Below are 27,571 nucleotides of genomic sequence, written 5' to 3'. Positions count from 1 at the left end.
ATTTGGGAGCACTCGGCTAGAACCCGTCAGGCAGACACATTCCGGAACTGCAGTGGGGAGATCGGGAGTGAACGAATTAAGGACACTTGTGCGGGAGCAGCCCGTCATCGCGCCCCTGCGAGGTAGAGCACAGTTAACATAGTCGAGCCCAGAAGACAGCACTTCGCATCCGCTCCCTAAGCTTGGTCCCGCCTCCGTTTCTCCATTCAGGCGGGGTGGGCCGAGTTAGTGCGCAGGCGCCGTCATTGCTGGGCAGGGTCGACCGCCGGCCACGTGCAACCGCCCCGCCCGCCAGCCGCTCAAATATGGGTTCCTGCGGGGCGGTGGGCTCCGTGCGTGCGCGCTACCTTGTGTTCTTCCAGTACTTGGGCACAGACTTCAAGTACGTTTTCCCGCTATTACCTCCGCTTTCTCCACTCGACCTCGCGGGAAATCCGCGAGACGGACAGGAGGGGCACGATCAGCAGTCTGGGCGTTCTGTCTTGGGATGCGGAATTTTAGGAGCCTAGGAACGCTGGCCTGGACGGAACGAACGCGCCTGGGGGCGGAGATCCCAGGCGGGACAGCTCCCACAGACGGTACAAATAATTCCTTCCTGTTTCTCTCCGCAGTGGAGTTGCGGCCGTGAGAGGTAACCATCGCGCTGTTGGGGTACAGAACTTTCTGGAGGTGAGCTGTTATCTCTCGCCTAGAGCGATGACCGGTTTGGGGAGGAAGAAGCGGTCGGCAACTCCAGTCCCTGCCCACACTCCTCGTACTAACGGGCTTTGGCCATCGCTGTGGCAGCCTGCCTGTACGGTTCCTGCAGGAGGCTGCCAAGCGGCTGAACTCGGTCGAGCCGGTCAGGTTCACTATCTCCAGCCGCACTGATGCCGGAGTGCATGCCCTGAGCAACGCGGCGCACCTGGACATCCAGCGCCGCCCAGGCCGGCCGCCTTTTTCCCCAGAGATCGTAACCAAGGCCCTCAACACCCACCTGAAGCACCCAGCCATTCGGTGAGCCCGGGAATTTTGTATGGTTCTGGTTTTTGTCTTTTACTGTTTTACCCCACACCTCAATATGGTGGGAGGCAGAGATTTTCAGAGCGCTACATGGACAGGTGGGCAGACTTGTTCCAGGGATGAGCCAGATCTGTTTGCCACAGTGTACTGAAGGCCTTCCGAGTGCCCAATGACTTCCATGCTCGCCACGCAGCCACCTCCAGAACCTACCTATACCGTCTGGCCACAGGCTGCTCCGGGCCTAATCAACTGCCTGTGTTTGAACAAAATGTATGCTGGTCTCTGCAGACAGAGTGAGTGAGCTAAGAATGGGAAGAAAATGGCTCAACATCCATCTGGCTGGGCCCTCCTCAATGCTTACTTGGCTCTGCAGGTACCTGGATATAGCTGCCATGCAGGAGGCTGCCCAGCATCTCCTTGGGACACATGATTTTAGTGCCTTCCAGTCTGCTGGCAGCCCAGTCCCACATGCTGTACGCACACTGCGAAGAGTCTCTGTGTCTCCTGGTCCAGCCAGCTTATTTGTCCTCCCTCAGGAGAGCAGGTGAGAAGACTAGCCATTCATTATGCTGGACTAGAGGCCACCAGGGTTAAATTAGTTCTCATAATACCCCAATAAAAGTGAGATGATGCTAAACTGGCACAGTGCACATCCATTGGGCCTAGAGGGTGGAAGGTGCTGGCCAGTTAGGTGAACCAGAAACTTGTCTTCTTCCTGTTGGGTGGGGTCCCTGTCAGGCTGGGGAGTACAGGGTAGAGAATGTTGCCTTTCTTGAGAGCCTTGCCAGGCCCCTAGCTCTTTGTGGCAGATAGGTTCTGGCAGTCACTGAAAAGATTTCACTGGAGCTATTAGTACCAGTCCTCTTTGACAGACTGTGTTAAGTTCTCTGCTTCAAGTATTGCCTAGTGGGCTTCCCACCGGGAACCGGCTGCTCACCTTGGGAACGTCACATCTGGAACCAGCTCCAAGGGGAAAAGGCACTTTGGTATGAACCAGGCACAAGAGCACACGGCTGAGGTTCCATCTTGCTGGGTGGGCTGGCTATGTCCTGCTTCAGCATGCATACTGTAGCCCTGACCCATGAAGGGAGGCCCAAAACAATTGGTATTTCCTGTGTACAGACTAACCAATGCTCTCGTATATAATTGTTTCCTTTTATGGTATATATAGACTCCAGGAAGTCATGCAAAACTCTCATCCCCTCTGGAACTGGTGGTCAACTAGGCAAGAACCCACCCTGGATGGATAAGCCTTTAAACCAGCATTTAAATCTTTGTCTTGTCTGAGGCCACATAGTGAGCTAGGTTGGCTGAGATGATCCTATAGCTTGGACCTCAAAGCTGTCTGTGTTCCTAGGAGGCTGCAGTTCTGGACCTTGGAGTTTGAAAGCCAGTCTTTCCTCTATCGACAGGTAGGCTACCTTAACCCCTCCCAGGATGGGTTCAAGTAGACACCTGTAACGACCTTAGCTCTCTGCTGCAGGTGCGGAGGATGACAGCTGTGCTGGTGGCTGTGGGGCTAGGGATTCTGGCACCTACACAAGTGAAAGTGATTCTGGAGAGTCAAGATCCCTTGGGCAAGTATCAGGCTCGAGTTGCCCCAGCCCATGGCCTGTTCTTGAAGTCAGTGCTGTATGACAACTTTGGTAAGAGGGGATGGGATCAGAAAGAGTCTTTTCCAAAGCTGGGTCCTCACTAAAGGGAGGGGACTTTTGGAAGCAGTCAAACCCTCCCTCCATTGTACTAGACGAGTAGTGGGGAAGCCAGTGACAGTGAGAGAAAGGACTTCAGTTAGGGATCAGTGACCCCCATGGTGCATGGAGGAAGTGGTCTGCAGGGTCAGACTTTAGGGCTAAGTGTTAAGGTTGGGGGGGTCTCTGGATGAACTGTAGGAGGAGTTCTGCTTTGACCTAGGGTCTGTCCATAGGTCCTACATCCTGAACCCTATGGTGTGGAAATCAGCTGACGGCACACAGTGGAGATGAAGCCACACGGCAGACAAGGCTGTCAACCTTGTCCAACATTACTGTGCTTGGCAGAGATTAATCTACAGCTACGTAGGGCTCTGGCGGTCCTGCCTGCCTTCCAGCAGCTCCCACCTCCCCAGGCTTTCTACTCTTTGTCACTAAAGAGACCAGATAGGGTCCCGGGCAGTCAAAAGCTTTAAGAACCCACGTTTTCTGGGAGCCCTGTTTCCCTGGGGGCAAGGGAATAGGAATAAAAGGCACAGAGAACAAAAAGGCCTGTTTATTACTTTAGCCAGCCTATGACTCTGATGCTGGGAAAACTGAAAGAGACCACAGCGGTGGGTTACTGGTGGATACATGTCAGCTGGGAGCCTGGGGAAGGCCATTTTTGAGCAATGCTGTGAGAAAGCTTCCCAGCTCCTCATCCTGTAAGAAAGGGAACCACAGTTAAACATTACAAACAACACAATACCGAGTGAGATCTCCAGGAGTACTAGTGATGCTCATCCTCCTTACTTGGTAAGTCCAGGAGACCAGAAGCACTTTAGTACCAGGATCCTCTGAGTGGGCAGCAGCTTGGATAAGAATGGACTCCACGGTCACAGAGCCATCCGGGAGATGCTGTACACAGTGGTCCTTGAGGGTGCTAAGGAGAGGCATAGTGAGACCCCTGCTTCACCCTGCTTGTAGGGGTGGGGCAAGGTCAGGGCGCACCTCTTGAGATGGCTGTACACACGTAGGGCTGTTTCTTGTTCTTTGCGTGTGTCCTGCAGGTGCACACGACAGGTGAAGCGCAGTTGGTGTTCGGCCAGGCCCAACTCCTTGAGGGCTTGCTCCGAGGATACCAGCCGGAAATTCTGAGGGGCAAAGGCAAACACGGCATGGAAAGTAATGGATGCAGTCCCCACCCCACCCCATCCCTGTTTATACTTACATTGTCTTTCATAATTAGGGTGCCATGTAAAAGCCTAGGTTTTTTGGCTTCAGGCAACAGTCCTGTGAAGAATGGAATGATGCAGTCAACCCAGCCACCAGTTACCTGCCCCCTTGACCCATGCCCCAGCCTGCCCTTCATACCCTGTACCATCTCGCGCTTCAGCAGTCCGAGGGAGATGCCCACAGGGATGCTGGGGCTTGTGGGCAGCGTCACTGTCTCACCGTTGGCTGGCATGTAGCAGCTGACCCCTGAGGGAAGCAGTACAGAGCCTCAGTCTAGGCTGCCAGCCTTGACTGTACCACCCCACAGGTCTTCCCTGCCCACTGGCTGCCTACGGAATTCCTGCTCAATCTTCTGCCTCAGGAACTCCATCTTCTTGGCCTCGCCATGCACCAGCAGCACACTCTCGGGCTCTGCCTGCCCCACCAGCTGCATGATGCCCTTGGCGTCGGCGTGGGCACTGAAGGACATGTACTCCACTTGCATCTTTACCTCCAGCTGCAGCATCACAAGACGGAAGCAGAGTCAGCGGCAGCAAGTGCCTCGGAAGGGAAGGCCTGCTGAGCCCAGGACAGGGAGGTACTCACCATCTGACGCCCTTCCATTTCCAGCTTGCGTTGCCCACTAAGGATCTTGTGGCCCACAGTACCTTGCACACAGTAGCCAGGCATGATGACCTGAAAGCAGAGGTGAGGTTCAGCTTGGCCTCCCACGGCAGATACCACCTCCTGGAACAACCCCTGATGTGAATTCTCAGGGGGAGGCAACTACTGTGGCAGTTACTCAGTCTGGGCTGGTGGCATCATAGGGTCAGGACACAAAGGTCAAGGACCAGTTCTGTACTCCAGTTCGCTAAAGCTATAAAGAGCCCTCTTGGCACTTGGGGATTGGTCCCAAACCCTCACCATGTTCTTCTCATTTCCTGCCCATTTTCGGAAGATCTGCAGGGATTGGCCAGCGTGCAGCATCCCAGGTGTAGCAAATACAACCTGCAGGGTGGACAAGGGACAGAACAGACCTTACCTGGGGGTGCAACAAGCACCAGATCTTTGACCAACAGTCTTTCCCAAAGCCCAACTGGGAGGCCAGATGTGGAGAAGCTGCATTGCCAGAGCCTTACCATGGGTCCTGGGTTGTCAGCAAATGTCCGGTCAAAGGCTTTGATGTGCTTAAACTCAAACATGTTCCTCTGGACAAATGTCTTCCGGATCTTCTGGTTGGTCCAGGTGATGAAGAGCTTGTAATAATGGTTGGCTTTCTCTGTCAGGCCCGTAGAGAAGTAGATGGGCACCTTCAGGTTCATGCGCTCCCTGTGTCAGTATATGGAGGCCAGAGTTAGCCTGCAACGCATATCCCTACTGCAGTGTCCTCTACTGCATAGCTTAGCTGTGGCCAGGGCTGAGTCTAGTGCACCTTGAACTGAACCCTGTGGTGTCTCTATCAACCTGGTGACCTCCAGGCCAGACCTCTTAGCTTGTGACCTATGAAACACGGGAGTGATAGGGGTCCCCAGAGCTCATGTGAGGAGACTCAGTGTTCATATGGGGCCAATACAGTCAACAGATGATGGCTCCAGTGTGATGGCCCAACAGATGCACAGCTCCACCCCAGACAGCAGGGCCAGTGGTACTCAGTGGTAGTCAGTGGTGCCTTGACTTCTTAACAGTTCCACTGTGCCTGGTAGCGTGAGAGGTTTACTCTCCTACATGGAGGCTGTTCCACCCTTTCCTGCCTACCTGTGAGATTTTCCTGTCTGCACCTACCAGAAGGTCTCCAGCAGGATGCAGAGTTCTTGTGCTCGGCCCAGCGCAAACACAGGGATCAGCACCTGGGGGCAGGTGAAGCTGGTTCAGTTCAGAGCTACCGGCTACACTACTGTTCCTGAACACATCAAATAGCAAGATACTCAGTGCACCCATTAGCAAGTTAAATGAGGACATTACTGCAAAGGAACAGACAGCCATCTAAGAACCACAGATATGGTACCTGGCTACATGCAGAGACAGCAGGAACTGTGGGAGGCTCTTGAACAGCCTTCATCAGATGCAACCGTGAGAGAATGGAAGACTCTGGAATCTGTCTTCTTAGTGCCACACAAACCACAACTCCCACACCCAGAGACCCTGACCAAAGGTACGACAGCAAGGCCTGCTAGGAGGCCTAGAGTGTAGCCAAAGTGGGCACACACCCAAAGCCTGCCTGCAGTCAATACCTTTCCGCCACGCTCCACAGTCTCATGAACTTTCTTCAGGAAGTCTCGCTCTCTGCAGCGTTTGGAATCTCGGATGGTTGTGGCATATGTGGACTCTGTGATGAGCAGGTTGGGACGACACTTGTCAATCCAAGCAGCCCTAGAGCAGAGGTAGGAGTGGGGATGATGGACTGTCCATGACTACAGAATTGGACACGAGCTCCGCTATATGGCCTGTCAAACGTCATGGCAGCATACTCGGAGGAGACAACAGGGGGATGAGCCTGTAGCCTAGACTCCCAAAGGTACTTCCACACTGCATGAGAGTACTTAGGTGCCCACCATGATGCCTCTTAGAGCTACCAGGTCCCAGGGTGAGACACAGTCCTACTTACCCCAAATGCCGGTCTGGGGTCATGTTATAATCACCCTGGCAAAGAAAATGCAATAAGGAAGTTGTCTTTCTTCTACCCCCAGCAATTTCACTCAAGCACCAAACAAATACTTCCACTGACCGTGTAGACCACAGACTCTGAGCCCACTTTAATCTGGAACATGGCTGCCCCCAGCACATGGCCTGCATAGTACGCCTTGATTTCCAGTTCATCATCCACCTGTGGAAGAAAGAATGCTCTTAGGCCTGCAGGGCAGGAAGGCAGCAGGAAGTAGATGATTACCTTAACCCAGTCCAGTTAATTCCTGTTTCTCACAAGAAGTCTAGGGCTTGAGGGTTGTAGCATAGTAAAAACAAAACCAGGTTAATTATCTAAGGATCTAGAAGCCACACTTCTTTTTTTTTTTTTTTTTTTTTTTTTTTTTGGTTCTTTTTTTTCCGGAGCTGGGGACTGAACCCAGGGCCTTGCACTTCCTAGGCAAGCGCTCTACCACTGAGCTAAATCCCCGACCCCTAGAAGCCACACTTCTAGACAGTACAAATCAACTCCAAACACTACAAAGAAGAAATTCTAAAACTAGGAACTGTAGACACCCCAGCTAAGACTTCAGTAGGTGAAGCTGGGTATGGTGGTACAAGTCTGTGTGTCACTCAGGAAGCTAGGCAGGAGGACTGCTATGAGGCCAGCCTGAGCTACATAGTGAAGTCCGACCTCAGGAGAACGAGTAGAATTTAGCATAGTGAATAAAGTCAAGAGAAGGAATGCATGTCTAAAATGTTGAAGCACTGCACGTGGCGACATTTAACTGTTATCTCAGTTCTTGAGTTCTTGGAAGGCTGAAGCAGGATGATAGAGTTTTGAGGCCAACCTGGGCTGTGCAGTGAGACTGCCTCAAGCCAAAAAAAAAAAAAAAATTAAATTCAGCATGAAATAGAACACAAAATGGATAATGAAAGGCCTATAGTGAAAAGATCTAATGTTAAGCTACTCAGAGCTCCAGGAAGAATTAAAGACCTACACTAACCCAGAAGTAGACCAAGGTCCCTCAGAGTACAGCCTGTCAAGGCCAAAGGGAAAGCAGCCTGAACAGGAGCAGACAGGACTCCACAGGAAATGATCACTAAGACGCTGGACTGTGCACCTCACGAAAAGGGATAACTGCAGAGCTTCCAGGAACAGCAAACAAAGGAAAGGGGTTGTGCTGCAGGCATGTTCTTTGGAATTGGGAAAATGCCTTCGAAGTGAAAACTCTGCCCCTGGGAGGACAGGGAGGCCCAGGGCCTTGGGCAGTAAACAGGAGGTAAATAAAAGAGCACATCCTGGAGGGACGAGAGCCTGGGGGATCACTGAGAGCCCCACCATAGTATAAGTGGGAGTTGCTGCTAGGGTTAGACTCTAACCAGCCAAGTCATGGGGAGAAACCATCTGACTGCAGCACTGAGAGCCAGACAGATCAGAGGCCCTGATGGGAGGAACAGTTCTGTGTTCTTGCACAGGGACAGACTAGGTAAGGCCCAGGATGGGGCTGGGATGTGAGGCCTCGAAGGAGTTAAAGTTTCAGTTCCTGGGAACTTGATTCGTTCCCCTGAAGAGACAATGCACTGAGACTGAACTATGTGTTCAGTCTATAATGCTTTCGTGTTCTTTGTGCAAGAGTGCTCATTAGCTTCCTGCTGACTTCCTCCAATTGTATGATAATTTCTGCTAACTCTATCCTGGAAATAGGATAAGATGCTGTACTTCTGGATAAGCTTGCTTGGCATAGAACAGCTTATGGAAGACCTCCAGAGCCCAAACCTTCCTATCTCCTGATCTTTTGATTTCCTGATACTCTCTCTCTCAGGACCTTGTCACCAAAGGTCATCAGCAGGCTATGCTCTGGCCTGCTGGTCCAGGTTGGTGGAGCTGTCTCCAAGGAAGTCTCACATATATCCTGCTGATACTGCTATCCTTTAGTTATCCTCCAAGGAAGTCTCACATATATTCTGCTGATACTGCTATCCTTTAGTTATCCCTGTTCCTTACAAGTACCCCCTCACCCATACCGTTAGTAGCCACAATAAAAAATTCTCATTGGACCAATAAATTGGACATTCATGCATTTTTGTTTTATTGTGGCCCCTTTCCTAGGGTGTGCAGATGAAGTAGGAATTCTAATAGAATCATCATATTCAGGGTAAACATTAGAATGAACAGTTATTTTCTAGAAGTACAGACCTTGAAATCTTTGTGGAAAACTGACTTTTTCTGTGACTTGTAGTCATTTTTCTGAAGGAGCTTTACAGTCTTTGATGACTTTGGTCACAGACGATCCTGGCACACCTGGAGCACCTTGCATTATTGGGTAGTGCAAACAATGCCGAACAAGGACTAAAGACCCAGAGGTGTGATGTTTTCCTTCAGGAGCTTTGTTACAAGGGCCTTGTTTTACCCCCCCCCCAAAAAAAACCCTTTCATTTAACAATCAATAAATATGCTTTTGTGTGGTGGTTTGAACATTTAGGCCAGACGCTGGCTCTCCCTGTTGCCGGCAAGTCCTAAATTCACCCTTGAGTGGCCCTTTCTTTGATCATGACATGTGAGTTGTATTTCTCCAGGGATGTCTGGAGAGAGGCTGGTGCAGTGAGACTCTGGGAGGAATGCCTCCCAGAGTGTGTAAGATTCCTACACACCGTAACATGTTGTCTTCCATAGGCCAGAGCACATGCGTGTAACTGGTCTTTGCTACTTTGTGGGTTCTTCTTTTCCCCACCCTTTATCTTCCTGGTTTAACTCCCTATCACTAGATAAGAGAGAAGGAGAGAGGAAAATGGAAGAGAGGGAGGGCTGGGGATTTAGCTCAGTGGTAGAGCACTTGCCTAGGAAGCGCAAGGCCCTGGGTTCGGTCCCCAGCTCTGGGAAAAAAGAACCAAAAAAAAAAAAAAAGAGGGAGGGAGGGAGGTGGGAAGAGGGGGTGGGAGAGACTGAGTCTGATTTCTTTCTTTGTTTCTTCTTAGAGCACAACTAACAACAACCAACCCTGCCTCTCAACTTCTTGAACTTCTGATTGACGTTCCCAGAGTTACAAATGTCACACAATCGCAGAAACTATCTACAGCTGGCAAAAACATTCCTCTGCTACAGCATGAGGCAAATCATAGTCAGCTGCTGCAGACAGTCCAAAGCAGCCCTAGATCACCATACCTGGAATTAAGACAAAAACATAGGAGTTGGGGATTTAGCTCAGTGGTAGAGCCTAGCAAGCACAGGGCCCTGTGTTCAGTCCTCAGCTCCGGAAAAAAAAAAAAAAAAAAAAAAAAAAAAAAAAAAAAAAAGAAATAAATAAATAAAACAAAAACATATTCTTATGTCTATGTTTTTAACAGAAACTAAAATTCCAGGATTCTCACTACATTTCTTTCACTTTGTTTTAAGCCACTAATTGTGCTGTGTATAGAGGGAAATTATAAACAGAAACATTTGAAATAAGCATTTTCAGGCCAGTAGCCAAGGTTTTCAGGGGACCTCTCTGCTCAATTCTAATCTTTATCAGTTTTAGCCGTATTTCCTGTGGAAATATAAACAAATCTGCATCCCCAATACAGAACTTTCATTGGCTTCCATTCTGATGCCAACACATCCTTACAGTATACAGCATGATTTAACTCCAGTTTTTTCTATAATCCAGTGTCTCTCAGCTGCTGTTGTTCCCTTTCCCATTAATTCAGAATATTTAAAGTTACTGGCGCACTATTTAGTCTACCCTGAAGGATTTAATTCTTCCTTTCTGTTTTATAAGCGTTTAAGGTGTGATTATAGATTGTTCTACCTGTGCTTGTCCTGTAGGATTGTACGATATAACTATGATGGGTTTTATACTCTAATACACACAAAGAGTTGCTTCATCTTACTGGAGACAGATACAGGGCCATTGTCAATCTTAATTTGTACAGATATCTCCATAATTGCCATTACTTCCAGTAAACGTGTAATTTGTAATTACAGGAGCAGCCTTTTCAGAACAGAAGCAGAAGCAGTTGCCCATTGAAACACTGGTGTATAAACTTCAGTCTTTCCGATTCTGCAAACTGAAACACATCCATCTGCCAGATTTTACTACTTTTGGTACCTCTAGGGTTACCTACTGCAGGTAATGGAATCTGGTTATCCAAAGAACAAATAAGACATTGTCTTATAATTTCCTTGGCTTGTTTCTAGGTGATTTTTTTTTAAACCTTTACTGTTGACTGCTGGGATACACTCTGTGAAGGTGTTTCTCTGTATAGCCAGTTAATTCTGCACTGGCAGAGAGCTAAATACCGCAGGATCAGATATTGTTATTTCTATGGCCCATCACCTGTCTCATGTTTTGTAAATAATTGTTCCTTCCTCACCTGCATAAAGCAATCTAGACTTGCATCTGATTGGCTTTAATAAAGAGCTGACAGCCAATAGCTGGGCAGGAACTTCCAGACAGACAGAGGGACTCAGGGAGAAACACAGGAGGTTTGCCAGAAGACTTGGAGGAGGACAGATGGACCAGAGAGGTATGGACGTAGGCCAGGATTTTTAGGAACAGAGCAGTCGGAGACTGCCCAACTAAGTCTAAGCTTTAAAACATTAATAAGGCTCTGTGTCATTATTTATATTGCTGGTGTGTCTGAGAAAGTCCCATTATAGTTAACATGGTATTTTTCATGAAATGTTGAGGCTTCTAACACATTTCCTATAACTAGTCAATTTCTTCATTTCCTTGTGCCTATGGACCTGGCAAGCCTGTATGAGACCAAATATGAGTGATATACCGGATAGTTTCTACTTCTGATTGGCTGTTGCAGCTACACAAATAACAAACTTAACTCTGAATTATTCGGAATCCATTCAGCAGTTTCTATATGCCGAACAACTCTTTCTGCATATTGAGAGTCAGTAATTATGAGAATCAGAAAAACCTAATACCACAAGACCTGCATACAGCTCTGATTTTTTAAGTGAAGTATATGGGCTTTAAATTACTTTGCTCATTTTGTCTGACTTAAAGCCTGCCATTCCTTACATTTGGATCGGCATACAGTGCAGGTGCTTCAGGAAGTGGCATTCCTTTTACTGTATGTGGGAGACTCGAATTAGTTCTTTTTATAAACTGAAGGCTCTTTTAGAATATTTGCCATTAAATTTTCCCAAATAGTTATTACAAGCTCTTTGCCAATCTTCAATGATCACCCATAATAACATAATCTCAACATTCTGCCAGGTACGCTCCTGACGAGTGAAGTAGTCTTTCTCTACCATTTATGGTTAAATCAGAAACTTTTTCTATATAACACTTTAATTTTTTTACTTTGTTTATGTGCTAGAAAATCCATTCCATAATACTATCTTTCCTTTGAATATGATTCCAATAGAATGAGTTAAAGGCAAAATAACCAAAAATATGATCACGTTTGGGATGTATGCAATGCACAAATGCACCTTACAATCTCTGTTCTACGAGGCTAACTCTGTCTGCTTCAGATGCTTCCCATCTTGGTCTACTAAGTCCGAATCTCCTTGTAACATTTGAAACAAATTACTTAACTCTTGAGTAGTTAATCCAATGGTAGACCATAGCCAATTAACATTTCCCATTTTGGGAAATCATTAAGAGTTTACAAGGGGTTGGGGATTTAGCTCAGTGGTAGAGCGCAAGGCCCTGGGTTCGGTCCCCAGCTCCAAAAAAAAGAAAAAAAAAAAAAGAGTTTACAAATGACTTCTTCTGATCTATACCTTTTATTATTGCATTTTCATTGACTTGTTTTACAACCCAAATAGTTAATGGAATCTCCTCTGTGTAATTTTGCAGGAGCAGTCTATTACTCCACCCCACACACAAGGCAAAATTCTTTGTGTTTCTTTACATTTATTTTCTCTAAACTATCTACGTCAGAATTAGCCAAAAAAAATATCATCCACATAATGATGAATAATGGATTGAGGAAACGGCCTACAAATTACTTCTACTAATAGTTGCACAAAATAATGTCATAAAGTTGGACTATTTAACATTTCCTGTGGAAGAACTTTCTTTTTGCAGGTTGAGCATTACTATAAGTAGGCACTATACAAGCAAAACTTTCCCTATCTTGCTCATGCAAGAGGATAGTAAAAAAGCAATCTTCTAAATCAATTACTATCATAAGCCACGTCTTAGGTAATAAAGAAAGTAAAGGAACCCAGGCTGTAATGGACCCATTGGCTGAATTACTCTATTCACTGCCATTAAATGTTACCATTCTCCATTCTCCAAATTTCTTTTTCCTAACAAATACAGGGGAATTCCATGGGGTGGTAGCTTCTTCTGTACATTGAGCCTCCAGCTGCTCTTGTACCAGCTGCTCAAGTGCCTGTGATTTTACTTAGTTAAAGGCCATTGCTCTACTGAGACAGGCTTGTCAGTCAAACATTTCAAGGGTACAGTCCCTAGTATTTAGCAGTACCACTCCCCCTATAAATTTGGAATCTCGATGTCTTGTGTCCCGTGTTAGGACAATTGGAAAAGCCTAGGATTGTTTTGATGACACACATCAATACCCTCCCCAGGAGCATCAACCATTTTACCTCTTACTTCATCATGGGCTTTCTCTGGGATTGCAGTGCCTCTTGGGGCCCTAAAAGTTCCCAGAATTCCAAATGTCACACAACCACAGAAACTATCTACAGCTGACAAAACCACACCTCTGCAAATTGTAGTCAGCTGCTTCAGACAGTCCAAAGCGCCCCAGATCCCACCCAGGGATTAAAATGAAAATATATTCATTAATATTTCTGTGCTTTTTAAAGAAACCAAAGTACCAGAATTCTCACTATCTCCCAACACTTGACCAGGCCTCACTTTTCTCATTTAAAATGAACTCTTCAAAATATAGACCTTTCCCAAGACTCAAACAAACAAACAAACAAAAAACCAAAAAAACAAACAAACAAACAAAAAACCCCAGATGCATGAAAGAACAGAATCCAGTTTCTAAAATCCCAGCTGGCCAGCTCTTCCAAAAGTAAAACTCCTTGATCAATAGCATCATGCAGCTAACTTACTTCCAGGCTGGCTTGATCCTCATAAAGTCAGCAATGGGGACACCTAGGCCTCACCAGGAAGTCAAGACTTGGGACAGTGGTTAGACTATATGCCCCTGGAAGGGATAACTCAAAAGAATAGTGGGACTGGGACCAGTTCCTGGTCTGTGTGCCCTAGTAAAACCTCTGTCCTTACCAGACTCCCAGGCAAACATCCTGGCAGTAGACCAGAAAAACAATGTATGTACCTTTGGTCACTTTCTCTAAATCTGTCAGAGGAATCCTTACAACAAGGTGACATAGACCCCAGTGTTTCAGTAGGCAGATTAGAGTAAGAGTCAACCTGGCGTGGCAGACACCTAATGCTCAAGAGACTAATGCAGGAAATGACATCACAAGTTTGAGGTCAACCTCAACCATGTAGCAAAATGTGGTCTGAAAAGGCCAACAGCAAGCACACACACACACCCTTTCTTCCCCTACCCTCTCTCTCCCTCCCTCCTTCCCTCTTCCTGTCAACAGAACCAGCATGCATACATGTTCAACACACACGCAAAAAGACATGATAATACAGAGCCAGGAATGGTGTTACGTGCCTTTAATCCCAGCACTTGGGAGATGGACGCAGGAAGATCTCCACGAACTCAAAGCCAGCCTGCTCTACATAGCAAGTTTGATGCTAGCCAGGCTACATAAATGAGGCCCTGTCTTATAAATAATAAACCAGGAGAGCTGTAAATTTTAAGATGTTCTAAGATTTTTGTGTTGTCCTGGAAAAAAAAGGGAAAAGTTCCAAGTAATTTTAATTGTAAGAGTACATTAAAAAAAGAGTACTAAGGGGCTGGGGATTTAGCTCAGTGGTAGAGCGCTTACCTAGGAAGCGCAAGGCCCTGGGTTCGGTCCCCAGCTCCGAAAAAAAAGAACCAAAAAAAAAAAAAAAAAGAGTACTAAGAAAAGGAAAAGAAAGGAATTTTAAGAAACAATGAAAAAAAGAAGGCAAAACAAATAATAAAAAGGTATACATAAGGTCCCCAGCTCCAAAAAAAAAGAAAAAAGAAAAAAAAAAGAAAAGAAAAAGGTATACATAAATCCACAGTGATCTTAGTTACCCAGGTTAAGTTCAAAACAAACAAACAAACAAACAAACAAAAAAGCTATATACTTCCTAAAAGACCCACATTTCAAAACACTATGTGTGGCCGGGCATGGTGGCACATGCCTTTAACCTCAGCACTCAGGAGGGGAGGCAGGCTGATCTCCATGAGTGCAAGGCCAGCCTGATCGGCAAAGCTAGTTCCAGAGCACCCAGGGCTGATACACAGAGAAACCCAGTCCCAAAACACAGAGCAAGCAAAGGTCCATGTGGGCTAAAGAGATGGCTCAGCCATCAGGAGCACTTACTGCTCTTCCAGAGGAGCCGGGTTCAGTTCCCAGCCACCTACAGAAGCTCAAAAACGTCTGTAACTCCACTTCCAAAGGCTTCAACACATATATATTCAGGCCCCCACTAAGTAACTGCCTCAGGCCATCCAAGTGCTAGGATTAATGAGAACGAGTGATTATGAAGGCTCATGCCTCAGGGACACATCTGTATCAGGGAACACTGGCGAGGAGGGAAGCATAAGAGCCACAGACGGGGAAGAGCACTGTGAAATGAGTTTCTGCATGTGGCATGGCTCTGCACTCATGAACTCACAGTAACTGTGATGTGGACAGGATGTGGACCTGACAACCAAAATTCCAGCATGGGTTAGGGAGAGGCTCACAAGTCCCTACTGTGAGCCGAGGGCTTACTGGCAAATTATAGCTGCTGGGGGAAAGACGGTCTTTGAAGGTGTGGCCACTAGTAAGTTACCAGTTAATGGCTCCAACTCCATGAACATACTAATTGGACTCAACAGGGATTTTAACATAAAGTTGTAATTAGGATGTATTTGGGAAGGTTTGGGGGGAAATATAATCAAACACATTGTAAATAGGTATGAAATTCTCTAAGAAAAAATATATATGTACATGTATATATAAATATACATAGGTAGTTAAGGTCAACTTAAAACAAAACATAAAAGTAAGAGCATCACATAAAAAGGTTTGACATTTAAAAAAAAAAAAAAAAAGACACACCATTAAAATTTGGGGGTTGGAGAGAGGGCTCAGTGGCCAAAGGTCTTGAGTTCAATTCCCAGCATTCAAATGGCAGGTTACAATTGTCTGATGCTGTCTTCTGGCGTATAGATGTATATACAGACAAAGTACCCATATACATAAAATACATAAATAAGTAAACCTTATTAAAAATTTAAAAATTAGCCAGGTGGTACACACCTTTACTCCCAGCACTTAGGATGCAGAGGCAGGTGGATCTATGTGAGTTCAAGGCCAGTCTACAGAGAAAGTTCCAGGACGGCCAGGGCTACACTGTGAATCTCTGTCTCAAAATCAAACAAAATATTTAAAAAATAAAAGTATGGATGGTGGTGATAACATATAAAGCAAAACAAAGACTCTAATGGGAAACAGACATAATTTCTGGGGAATTCTGTTAAATTTGACCAGTCACTTGGCTATTTAAAAATCCTCATTCCTCCCTTGACCCATATATATATATATATATTACACAGCCTGGTACTGGGTACTCACCCAGACTGGTCCATCTGGTTGTCTGGTCTCTGCTTCCTTACCAAATAATAGACCATGATGCCCAACAAGGTGCACATACCTCAGGTCTCTGCCTTGGGAGGGAAGAAGGCAGCCTGGATTATGGCATATGCAAAGCTGGGTGGAAAGCAGCCTTGATTACATAGGTAGGTACGTAAACACACAGACATGCCACATGTAGTCTCCCAGGCCACGTGGACACTATTGTTTCTTGGGGACTTTCCCCAGGGACTCGCAGACTATGTGCAGAGTGGGGCAGGGGTCCTGACCTGAACTGTCTGGTGCAAGTGAACAGCCACCACCTTCTTCATGCAGTCTTTGATCATCTGAGAAGTGAAGAAGTTGGCCTCGCCCTTCTTGTCCACTGCGATCTTGCGGTAGTCTTCCAACAGGATGGGGCAGATGGCCTGGGTAGGGTGGGTCATATAGATGGGCCCATCGTAGCCCACCATTTCACTGAAGTAAGGGAGTGCCCCACAGTGGTCCAGGTGGAAGTGGCTGGGGGAATGTGACACTAGTCAGCCTGGGACCGCCCTCTTCCGGCCATCCCACTCAGCCCTGTGCTCACGGTCCACTCGCTCACCAAGGCCTAATGTGCACCACTATCATAGGTACTAAAGAATCAAAAGTGAACAAAACACAAAAGCTACGTCTTCCCAAATGAACAGTCTAGATGCCCAGGAATATGCAATTAATGATTAAACCTGAATTAGAACTGACAATGGTAGCGTGCATGTGTGATTCAAACACTTGGGAGGTAGAGACAGGAGAATTAGGAGTTTAAGTCAGCCTGTGCTACATGAGACTCCACCCTCAAAACACAGGGAGCAGAGCGAGGTCTCAGAGGCTAGAGCGCTTGTTCTCTTTTGTAGAGAGTCCTATTTCAGTTCACGAGTTGAGGTCCCATCGCCTACATGATGATCTATGGGGATCCAAACCCTTGGGCCTCCTTGGGCACATAAACACACACAAACCCACATGCATTAATTTTAAAATAAGAGCAAGCTGGAGAATGGCTCAGAGTTAGGAACACTGATTGCTCTTCCGGAGGCCCTCGGCTCAATTGCCAGTGCCCACATGGCCACTCACAATCATGCTACTCTAGCTCCAAAGAGATCTGATGTCCTCTTCTGGCCTCTGGGAGCACTGCATGCAAGTGGTGCACAGGAATTCATGCAGGCAAAACACCAATACACATAAAATATAAACAAATAAATCTCAAAAATAAAAAAAAAATATGTTTTAAAAGGCTAGAGATGTAACTTAGTAGTTAAGAGCACCTGCTGTTCTTGTAATGGGCACTGGTTCAGTTCCCCATATTTCCAGTTCCAGGGGATCCAGCCCCTACTTCTGGCCTCCACTGGCACTAGGCATGCGTGTTTGTAGTACACTTACATACACGGAGGCAAAACACTCATACACATAAAATAAAAATAAATAGTGAAGCAGGCCTTTAATCCCAGCACTTAGGAGGCAGAAGCAGGATAGATCTCTGTGAGTTCGAGGCCAGCCTGGTCTGCAGAGTGAGTTCCAAGACAGGACACACAAGGCTATACAAAGAAATCCTGTCTCAGGAAAAAAAAAAAAAAAAAAAAAAAAAAAAGCCATAACCACAAAGGGAATGGTGACTAAAGAGGAATAACCATGAGGTTGTCTACGGCCTCCTCCTACAAATACATACGATCACACACCATCTGAGTCAGATCTCAATCAGTGACAAGTTGTTGAGGAAATCTAAGGCAGGCCAGCGGACACCATACCAGGAAAAGAACTGTCAGGTAGTCAGGAAGTCTGGTAGACCGAGACTGGTAGAGAACTGAGACCGCTCAGGCAAGGCCTGGGAATACCCTAAGCAGAAAGATGGGGCCGGTGAAACCACAGCAGGCAGGGAGTGGGAGATCCATATCCAGAGGGGACCAAAAACCCAGAGCCTGAGCTGTGAGCCTGAGCTTATGCAGACAGGCTGATCAGGCACACAGAGCCACTCTAGCTGACAGCAGCAGGTGGGGTGTTGAAGGGAAGTGCTACATTCAGAGTGGGTGACAGCAGGGACTACCGAAGGGTTTGGGAGGCCTATCTGGATAGGACATAAAAATGGGAGCCAAAGAGAAAAGAAAGTGTCTCCCCTCCCTCAGCTCTACCAGTCTGTGGTGGTAGCAGTTGGAGGCTGGACCAGGAACTGACTCAGACATCAGCGATGGCCAGTAATGGCCAACAATGGCAGCTAGGGCTTAGCCCTCTTGAGACAGCAAAGGAACAGGACAACTGAGGCTTGGTTAGAAAAGGAAGTACGAGCAGAGAGACCCAGACACACTTAGCTAGTGATGGGAAGGAACTGGTAAGGGTGCAGTCACAGTTGCTGGATGCTAATGGGAAAGAGTCTCAGGGAGTCATCTACGCTGGAGTGGCCTCACACGTGGACCATCTTGGTGCTAGCTACCTTGGCCGTGTCTCTACTTCCTGGGGCACCTGTTAAGCTTTAATTCACGACACTGGAGAGCATGGTCAATAGGTACAACCATCTTCCTGGATCTGAGTGGAGAACGACCACCCTCAAGAGTGACCCACAATATAGCTTGGGTACCGCACATGGCCTTTGGCCTCTATAACAGAATACAAGGAAGGACCATCAAAACCACAGCAAACCTACCTGATGATTACACAGTCCAGAAAGTCAGTCAGACGGCCACTCTGGGTGATGTAAGAAAAGTCAGGAAAGCGCCTCTGAGGAGGAGACAAGAGAAAAGTTGGAATGCCTCAGGCTACCCAGGGTCTTCTGAAAGTGAGACTGGTGCACCCCAGGGAGTGACCCCAGCAAAGGGTCAGAGAACCCCTACATTGGTGAGCGTCACCTAGGCCACTGCCTGTTTATAACCTCACGGAAAGGCCAAGTGACTAGCTGGCCTCACAAACTACTGAGCAATTACCTAAGCCCAAAGGGTCTAATCATGACCAGCCTCAAGAATCCTTAAGAGGCCTATCTCAGCTGGACCCTAATTTTTTTTTTTTTTGGTTCTTTTTTTTTTTTTTTTTTTTCGGAGCTGGGGACCGAACCCAGGGCCTTGCGCTTCCTAGGTAAGCGCTCTACCACTGAGCTAAATCCCCAGCCCCTGGACCCTAATTTTTAAGTGCTGTGTTCAAGGCCACACATCCCCACTCTGCATGGGTATAGCTGTCCAGGCATGCTCCTACTGCCTCGTTTAGCCCCTAAGACCACAGGATTCACGTGGCTGGACAGAAAGAACATGACTATCGATGGACTATCGCTGCCCTCTGGACCACCCATCCGCAGTACTCACGTCATCATTGTAGCCCATGTGCATCCCACAGTCCAACATGACATTCTTGCCCGAAATGGAGACTAAGATACAGCTGCGGCCTACATCCTGGCCAGCCCCTACACAAAGAGAAGGGCAAGTGAGAAACAAGGCCTCAGCTCCTCCCTCTTTTCCCCAAGTTTCCTTCCCTCACTACTGCTAGGGCTGACCTACACCACCCACTTACTGCCTTCACATGCAGGTTAGGGGAATGCACCACGGGGAGACAAGGTGCTGTGCTAGGGCCACATGCCCTCCCCTCACCAGGCTTTTACCGCACATCTCCAACTGGCTGTGGTTCCCAACACACTGAACAGAAACAGGCCAGTGCACTGTAGAACACCACTGCTGTTTCCCCAGGCCTTAGACAAATTACTCCTGACCATCTACTGGGGCTGCAAGCCAGTGAGGTTCCCTCCCCTGAGATTTCTTCTGAAGAGGCTGAGGCCTGGCTCCTGAGTTCTAGTGTTGAACGGTGCCACAATCATGTAGCCTTAGGCCAGCCATAAAGAAACATGACTGACCAATAACTGCAACGCAGATAGCCCACTTTGGTCAGTGGGCAGCACAGACCCCATATCACTGAACCCCTAGCTCAGCCTCAATGGGGGCTCCTTCCATGCTCGGGATGATGAAGCAGACACCCCAGCTGTTCAGCCCAAGATACTGACCACACGGGAGACAGCTATCTCCCCCATTTAGTATCTGTTATCTCTCCTGGGATCTGGATCCAGAAGGAGAGACACAGCCCAAGCCTCAACAGCAGTCTGAAAACAACACAGCCTTGTTGCCATCATGGATCCTATAGTTTCCACCTGCCCACTGCAGGCACCAACCACTGTCTTCAGTACACAAACATCATGGTGACCAGCCATGGCCCAGTCTGCTTTCCTTATGAAGCCAGCCACAATGAGGTGGAGTAGCCGTCGGCCTCAGAGTCTTCTGCGGGCCTGCTCCTATATCCTCAAGATGTGTGCTCCCAGAGAGAAAGCTTTTAGTATCCTTCCCCATGGTACCTTTAGCCCTGAAGCTGTGCTAGGACCTGAGGCCCTTAAAGCATTTATAGACAGGGAATGGCTGCGCCTTTACAAGGGTTACCTCACATCACAGGCACCCATAACCACAGGACTACCAAGAATGGTGCCAAAGTGTACATTTTTGAATTACAAAGCCCAGTTCTTGGGCACTAGCAAATGTTCTTCCCAAAGAGACTTACAACTCCAGGGGAAAAATGACGAAGAGAAAACAAAACTGACAAGAAAGCAAAGGATGCTACATTTCTGCATGGAGCAGAATTCACCGTAGGGGGACGAGACAATTAGACACTGAGTGCATTACATGGAGATTGAATAACTGTGCCCAAAAGTTCAGAACTGTGGCAGAAAACAAAACTTTCCCAGTGGGGGCAGGCGTTGGGGAGCCAGATCAATGAATGTGCTTGATATCGTAAGCTAATTAGTGTTTAGACTAGATGGTGGAGGTAGTCAGAACTTGCTTCTGCTAAGGCCCTGTGATTCAGTGAGTTGAGAAGAGTCTCAGTTCTAGCCAAGATAACCCAGAGACCCAGGTCATATGAATAAGAAGGTGCTTCCAACACCCTGCACACGTGTAGGAAGGAAAATGCAGGGTCATTTGGGAAGTTCTGAAATCCCAGATTTCAAACGGTTGTTTTCTCCTTCACAACCATACTATGCTATTGGGGCTTTTAGACGTCTAGATTTATATGCTCTATGATGATTTTAAAAATTCAGGATAGACCAGACACAAAGTCTGATCTGAGGGGTGACAGCAAGCAACCTGAACATGAGAAGCACTGGGAGAAGTGGGAGGTGGGGTGGGCAGAAATGAGAAAGAAGCCCATACAGAGGGGTCTTGAAACAGCAGTCCAAATACAGGACGAGCTCTGTGCTGGATTCAACACCAGTGACAGGTGACACCTGTCCAAGATTCATTTCACCTCACAACCACCTTAAGCAGCCGAGGTAGAGAAGCTGGGCCTCCATAACTCACATCGAGCTCTAGGACCAGGAATCAAACCCAAAGCTCTTCGATCCCCGTGCCAGGCAGAGAAAAGGAAGCACTAGCTCCGAAACGTTCTACTCCGGCTTCCGCTCCTTGGGATGAACAGCTGATAGACGGCTATGGAGATGAAGGGACTCGCCGGACGCCGCAGAAGATGCTTAGGACTCGGACTCACCCAAGGGAGTGACCCTAATTTCAGGCATCATCGAGGAGGCAGGCAGTCTCAAACCACGTTTCCACAGCTCGCGCGCACCGCCCGCAGGAAAGCCTTAGACCTCGCGCGCAATCAAACCTGACACCCAGCCACCGCGACTCCTACAACCGCGCGCAGGCGCAACCGCCAAGACGCCCCCTTCCGGTCCTCGCGCCGGAAACGCAGGCCGATATGTCGAGTTCTAATTGGATGATCAGCAACCAATTGGGATGGCGTGGCAGCAAAGGGCGGGGCAGAGGCTGGGCTTTAGGTGGCAGCTCAAGGTTTCTTCCCAACCGCAGGCTGCGAGCTTGGGGGAAAGCATAGGGATGGGAGCTCTTACCTGACAGTGAACTAGGCAGCAGAGCCATGCCTCTGTAGACCACCGGAACGGAGGGCAAAGATTCGTCACCCACAGCAGCCTAATTATAGCTTTGATCAACCCCCCCCATCACTGACCTTCCCTGCACCCTTTGCCCTCCGCGGGAGTAAAGAACCACCACTCACCCCCCACCGGAACCCGTCTCAGGTGAGATTTGCAGACTTCTTTGCACCACCCTGGCTCACTGCTACGCCTAGGTGTATGTGCTGTGTGCCAGCTTGTGGGCCTTCGGCCGGCTGTCCATCCTGTTTAGAGGTGTTCTGCATCACCTTCCGGGAGCTGGGGAGCTGCCCTCCCTTCCTGTTCTTTCCGGGTTTCCACTGACCATTCTAAGAAGCTACTTGGCTTCTGGCTCAGGCTCTGGGCAGGAAAGCCTGGCTGCGGGATTGTTAGGTGGCCAGAAATGAACTGGCGCGGGGTGGGGGGCAGCATAGAGACGATTTACCCACTGGACAGCCAACAGGCCCTGAGAGAAGGGTGTATCACAAGTTTCTGGGCGTCGCCATCTTTCTGAGGCCCAGGCAGGGCTGTCACTGACACCTAAGTACAAGGTGAGCCCATCTCCTAAGTCTGGAACTTGCAATGGGCACCCAGTGCAACCTATGGGACTCTATCACCACTCCATGGACCGGGAGGGCATGCAGACCACATACCCAGAGCTGAAGGACTGAGGCATAGGACTGTGTGAAGGAAAGAAAAAACTTGCACACAGATGTTGCACACTGGATAGGGATGGGTTTTTGAAGGCCTGGTGGTACAGAGGGTTAGGTCAGGGATCCAGTACTAAGGGACACAAGAATCTCCAGAACTGGTAGTAAGTGTCGGACATAAATGTAATGCAGCTACATCCCACAGGGTTGTTCCTGGACACCAAGGCAAGGCTGTTAAGATAGCAGGAAAGGTATATCCATTCAATATTTGAGCACAAAAGGAACCTGGTGGCACAAGCTTGTAGTTCTAGCTACTCAGAAAGCAGGAAGATTGAAAGTAAAAGGCCTAGTCTGACATGGTGGCACACACCTTTAATCCCAGCATTTGGGAAACAGGCAGGCAGATCTGGGTTCATTTACAGAGTGAACTCCAGAACAGCTAGGGCTACACAGAGAAATCTTGTCTTGAAAAAACAAAAAAGAAAGTTAAAGGCTTGCCTAAGCTATTCTCTGTCCTACATACAAGACACCCTTAGGCACAGTCCCCACAACTGAAGATAGATAGATAGATAGATAGATAGATAGATAGATAGATAGATAGATAGATAGAAAGAAAGAAAGAAGTGGGGACTGGGTTTGTGGAGTGACTGTAAAAATGTCTACAGAATACAGAACCCAGCCTTACCTTAAGGCCTTTATCCTATACCACTTCCAGAATGTTCTCTGGAGCGAGTGGGAGGATTTGTAGCAATCCTTTGTATGTATTATGACCTTTGGCCCAGCTACCCTGCTTTTTTGGAGGACACACACCATTTCAACAACAGGAGTATCCATCTGTCTGTCTACAGATGCCAATCCACAGCCTCTGCTTTAATTTGGGGGATACACCCCTGACAAAGTAAAGGAAGGTCTGTCTAGCCACCTCTCCACCCTCCCCGTGTGTGAGACACTTGTTATTTTAGAGTCCCTGTTTTTGTTTTTGTGCAACTTCCCATCAGAATGCTGGTCTGATACAGTGAGGTCCAGGGGTGGCCAGGATCCAGGACTGTGCCTACCTTTTAGAAACATTCCCCTAATGCATGAAACAGATGCTCTAGGAGTGCATGGAGCCAACAGTGCAGCCATGGAGTCTCAGGACAGAGACAGATTATTAGCCTAAAGGGCAAGGAGCAGCTATGTCAAGGTCTGTGGGTACGGGATTCAAGGGCACAGCAGGGTCAAATTGGTTTGTGGAAAAGCTTGTAGTTTATGGTGAAGGCACTCAGATAAAGGGATAGAACGTCACCATGATTCTCAGGAGACAGTTTTAGCACCGCACTATTTCTTTCAGATCTTCTTCCCAATCACTTCCTGAGAAAATGAACCACAGAATGAGCTAATTCAGCATGGCGGCTACGAGTTCTGTGTGAAACTATTTCAGTTCGTGTTGGAAGATGGATGGCCCAGAGAGAGATTTCAACCTTAAGGTTGTCCTGATCAGCTTCAAGAAGTGTCTCACTGACAAGGGAGAGGTGCTGCTGGACCACTATACTGCCAGCTGGAAGGGGCTTGTCAGGTGTGTTTATTGGGGATGCTAAAGGTAGCAGCTTTGCCAGCCAGAGCCCATGTGGCATAGGATGAGACCAGCTAGCAGACGGTTTCCATCCAGCCTTCCTGCCCTTGCCACTAGACAGACAAGTGCTCTAGCAGGCTCAAGGTGTCCTCCCTATACTACAGGATTGCTGCCAGTATGGGTAGAGCCTTAAATTTATACTTCCTTCCACAGGTTTCTGAACAGCCTAGGGGCTGTCTTTTCATTCATCTCCAAGGATGTGGTCTCAAAGCTTCAGATTATGGAGCATCTGAGAAGTGGCCCACAGTCTGAACACTACATTAGCTTGCAATCCATGGTAGCCTACGAGGTGAGCAACAAGCTGGTGGACAGAGACAGCCGCTCACGTCCCCGACACCCTAACTCAGGCTGCCGGACTGTGCTGCGCCTACACCGTGCTCTGCATTGGCTACAGCTGTTCCTGGAAGGCCTGCGCACCAGCTCTGAGGATGCTCGTACCTCCACCCTCTGCAGTGAGGCCTACAATGCCACACTGGCTGCCTATCACTCCTGGATAGTACGTCAAGCTGTCAATGTGGCCTTCCATGCCTTGCCCCCACGCAAGGTCTTCCTTGAGGCCATGAATATGGGGTCCTCTGAGCAAGCAGTGGAGATGCTGGGAGAGGCCCTGCCCTTCATTGAGCAAGTGTATGACATCTCCCAGAAGCTCTATGCTGAACATTCCCTGCTAGACCTGCCCTAGTAGTGGTAACCATACTGTGTGGACTTCCCCTGCTCAGAACTGGGTTTGGGCAATCTAGGGCTACTCCCACAGCAGGGCTTTCTGGAAACTACTGTCACCCCTGTAAGCTGAACTGGTGGAAAGCCAGTCTGTGAAAAGAAAGGTCGTGGGCAGCTGAACCAAGAAAGGTGAATGCTAGTCATCCTCTTGGTTCAGGATGAGACAGTTGAACTCCAGTTTTGCCCTCCACTTCAGTCATGTGTTCAGTCAGGCTTGATTGAAGTGCAGATGGAAAATGGAGAAGTGGGGGGCGGTGTCATGTATCTGCAACAACCCAAGGTTGCTCTACCTCTCCTGTATAGAATCTGAAATGGTATAAGGACCCAGGACCCAGGAGCTGTCTTCCCTACAGCCAACATGCCCAGCCAATGTGTATCCTACATGTCTGGGGCCCCTTCATATTCCAAAAGCTGTAACATGGGTAACATGAAGTTCCTCTGGCAGTGGCATGAGTCCCTGCCCTTCACCTGCTTCCTTGTTAGTCTCTCTGCATACCAAACAGGCCCTTGCCTCCTTGGAAATGGAAACTGTATGAAACCAATAGCTGAGGCTTCTCTAAGAAAGCCTGCCCTGGTCAGTGCAGCCTGTTCCACAGCTTCTCCAGTATAGTACCGTCAGCCTTCTGAAGGTGGCTTCTTACAACACATGTACCCCCAGGATTCTAAGATGTCAATACTAACTGGCCAAACCATACCTCTCTCTAGCCAGCCCTGCTGCTCCTGTTGCCATAATACGCAGATGACTTAGGACATGACTTGTGGGAGGAGACTAGGCCCCTTTGTCTGACAGATGGCCATACCTAGCATGGCTAATACCCAGTGTATAAGACCATAAGCTTTCCCACTGGGTCTTAATGTTAAACCCGAGGACAATGCCCTCAGCGTAGCTGATGTGTGCAAATGCAAACTTTGGGGGGCACATCTCTTTCCTTAAGAATTGTGATCTATGTATTTCCAACATAAATAAATTACACCTACATGATTGGGTATAGCACTCTGGGATGGGTCACAGGTGTGTCAGGTGCCTGATTATGTGGGGCAAGAGCATAGAAATACTCATATGGGTGGGGAGGGAACTAACCCTAGGGATAAGGCTGAAGCATGTGTCCCCAACCCTGGAGGTTTAAAGGCAATATGAAACATGTTCAGCCAGCAGCCAGGACTGAAGGAGTTGCCATGTATCTGTCCTTGATGTATCTTAATCATACATGCACCATGAAATCTGCATTACCTCCATTTTTCAGGTGAGGAAAGAAACACCTGAATTACCTACCTTCAAGGGCTAAGTGGGAAAATAGGTCTGAAGGTAGCCAGGCACTGTGTGACAAAGCTGGAGGAAAAACTAGAGCTGCTTTCTTCATGGCAACAACCTAGAGGGTACATTATGAGTGGAGTCTTCTTGGTACTCCACTGTATACACCTCAGCTGCTTAGGCTGTACATTGTCTGGCCATGTTTATACCCAGTTAAGAACCAAAGGCCTCGTAGTGCTAGCCAAGGCTGAGATCTGGCCAGAAAGTAAGAATACAATAGCTGTGATGTGTGCCACATACAGATTCATGTGTATGTGTGTGTTAATTATATGAATGTGCTTTGTGGACATCCTCACAAAGCAGCAGGGAAATGCAAAGGTCATTTCCATAACACCTGCTGGACGTCCTATGACATCGAGATTACAGGGGTGCCCATTCCAAGAAGAGTCAATAGCTTCCCCTATGCTTGGGTGCCAGAAACCTGTTCTGTTAGCAATAGCCCCCTCACACCCAGATTTAGAGGGGAATGACGTATTAGCTAGGGTTACTGTGATGAAACTATGACCAAAGTAACTTGGGGGTAAAAGGGTGTATTTGGCTTATACTTCCATATCACTTCATGATCAAATGAAGTCAGGACAGGAACTCAAACAGGGTAGGAACTTGGTGACAGGAGCTGATGTAGAGGTAAAGCAGGGGTGCTACTTAGTGGCTTGCTCAGCCTGCTTCCTTAATAGAACGCAAGACCACCAGCCCATGGATGGCACTACAATGAGACTGGGCCCTTCCCCCAGCAATTGCTAATGAAGAAAATGCCCTACAGCCAGATCTTGTGGCGGCATTTTTCTCAATTGAGGCTCACTCCTTTCAGATAACTACATCAAGTTGGCATAAAATCAGAACAGGGGAAGAGGCTAAGAAGGAACTATCAGGGGCTGGGGATTTAGCTCAGTGGTAGAGCGCTTACCTAGGAAGCACAAGGCCCTGGGTTCGGTCCCCAGCTCCAAAAAAAAGAACCAAAAAAAAAAAAAAAAAAAAGAACTATCAACTGCATACAGGCACACACCTGGCTGTAGCAGCTGCAGGAAGCTATTTGTTTATAGCCTTTTCTCATTTCCATGAACCAGCACGAGCACTCTGCAGAGAGAGATCCCTGCATGCCTACCTGGGTAGGAGTGCTTACATTGAAGATCAGCAGGATGGCCGAGAGGCTCCACAGCTTCCAGGTGTCAGAACTCCAG

General features: G+C 47.8%; 3 protein-coding genes across 21 annotated transcripts; 2 read left to right on the top strand and 1 right to left on the bottom strand.

The window, feature by feature from the left end:
- The first annotated feature begins 237 nt into the window (after nucleotides 1-237).
- On the top strand, nucleotides 238-8,578 carry Pusl1 (pseudouridine synthase like 1). 9 transcript variants are annotated; one of them, XM_087550169.1, is made up of 9 exons: nucleotides 298-382; nucleotides 612-669; nucleotides 809-996; nucleotides 1,146-1,295; nucleotides 1,376-1,546; nucleotides 2,360-2,414; nucleotides 2,486-2,648; nucleotides 2,930-3,857; nucleotides 3,957-8,578. In XM_087550169.1, exons 1-8 carry the CDS (start codon nucleotides 306-308, stop codon nucleotides 2,941-2,943), a joined length of 876 nt encoding a protein of 291 aa, XP_087406295.1. In that variant the 5' UTR covers nucleotides 298-305; the 3' UTR covers nucleotides 2,944-3,857; nucleotides 3,957-8,578. The 9 variants fall into 9 exon arrangements, with proteins under 9 accessions (NP_001382537.1, NP_001382538.1, XP_087406295.1 ...); NM_001395608.1 differs by lacking the exon at nucleotides 3,957-8,578 and having other exon boundaries at nucleotides 238-382; nucleotides 2,930-3,242; XM_087550171.1 differs by lacking the exon at nucleotides 1,146-1,295.
- Nucleotides 3,234-21,868, bottom strand: Ints11 (integrator complex subunit 11). 9 transcript variants are annotated; one of them, XM_087548548.1, is made up of 17 exons: nucleotides 21,510-21,868; nucleotides 19,482-19,579; nucleotides 18,833-18,906; nucleotides 16,452-16,680; nucleotides 6,613-6,711; nucleotides 6,493-6,527; nucleotides 6,119-6,257; nucleotides 5,670-5,734; nucleotides 5,027-5,216; nucleotides 4,812-4,895; nucleotides 4,494-4,583; nucleotides 4,242-4,404; nucleotides 4,047-4,154; nucleotides 3,904-3,965; nucleotides 3,684-3,826; nucleotides 3,486-3,615; nucleotides 3,234-3,395 (listed from the first exon to the last, which is right to left on the bottom strand). In XM_087548548.1, the coding sequence occupies exons 2-17, from the start codon at nucleotides 19,518-19,520 to the stop codon at nucleotides 3,330-3,332; spliced, it is 1,716 nt and encodes a 571-aa protein (XP_087404674.1). In that variant the 5' UTR covers nucleotides 19,521-19,579; nucleotides 21,510-21,868; the 3' UTR covers nucleotides 3,234-3,329.
- Nucleotides 21,869-22,008: 140 nt separating this feature from the next.
- Cptp (ceramide-1-phosphate transfer protein) lies at nucleotides 22,009-26,078 on the top strand. 3 transcript variants are annotated; one of them, NM_001007703.2, is made up of 3 exons: nucleotides 22,009-22,243; nucleotides 24,167-24,301; nucleotides 24,512-26,078. In NM_001007703.2, exons 2-3 carry the CDS (start codon nucleotides 24,180-24,182, stop codon nucleotides 25,038-25,040), a joined length of 651 nt encoding a protein of 216 aa, NP_001007704.1. In that variant the 5' UTR covers nucleotides 22,009-22,243; nucleotides 24,167-24,179; the 3' UTR covers nucleotides 25,041-26,078.
- The last annotated feature ends 1,493 nt before the right edge of the window (nucleotides 26,079-27,571 follow it).

Source organism: Rattus norvegicus, chromosome 5 (assembly GCF_021556685.1).
Source record: "Rattus norvegicus strain SHRSP/BbbUtx chromosome 5, alternate assembly SHRSP_T2T, whole genome shotgun sequence".
Lineage (NCBI taxonomy): Eukaryota > Metazoa > Chordata > Mammalia > Rodentia > Muridae > Rattus > Rattus norvegicus.
This window is presented reverse-complemented; position numbering and strand designations above follow the sequence as displayed.

Bases quoted from the DNA above. Each gene is read 5' to 3' on its own strand.
- Pusl1 (XM_087550169.1), top strand. From the start codon at position 306: ATGGGTTCCTGCGGGGCGGTGGGCTCCGTGCGTGCGCGCTACCTTGTG. The intron at 997-1,145 runs GTGAGCCCGGGA...TGTTTGCCACAG, and splicing joins CTGAAGCACCCAGCCATTCG to TGTACTGAAGGCCTTCCGAG. The intron at 2,415-2,485 runs GTAGGCTACCTT...TCTCTGCTGCAG, and splicing joins AGTCTTTCCTCTATCGACAG to GTGCGGAGGATGACAGCTGT.
- Ints11 (XM_087548548.1), bottom strand. From the start codon at position 19,520: ATGTTGGACTGTGGGATGCACATGGGCTACAATGATGAC. The intron at 16,681-18,832 runs GTAGGTTTGCTG...ACATTCCCCCAG, and splicing joins CTGGACTGTGTAATCATCAG to CCACTTCCACCTGGACCACT. The intron at 4,155-4,241 runs GTAGGCAGCCAG...TGCTTCCCTCAG, and splicing joins GAAGATTGAGCAGGAATTCC to GGGTCAGCTGCTACATGCCA.
- Cptp (NM_001007703.2), top strand. From the start codon at position 24,180: ATGGATGGCCCAGAGAGAGATTTCAACCTTAAGGTTGTCCTGATCAGC. The intron at 24,302-24,511 runs GTGTGTTTATTG...TTCCTTCCACAG, and splicing joins AGCTGGAAGGGGCTTGTCAG to GTTTCTGAACAGCCTAGGGG.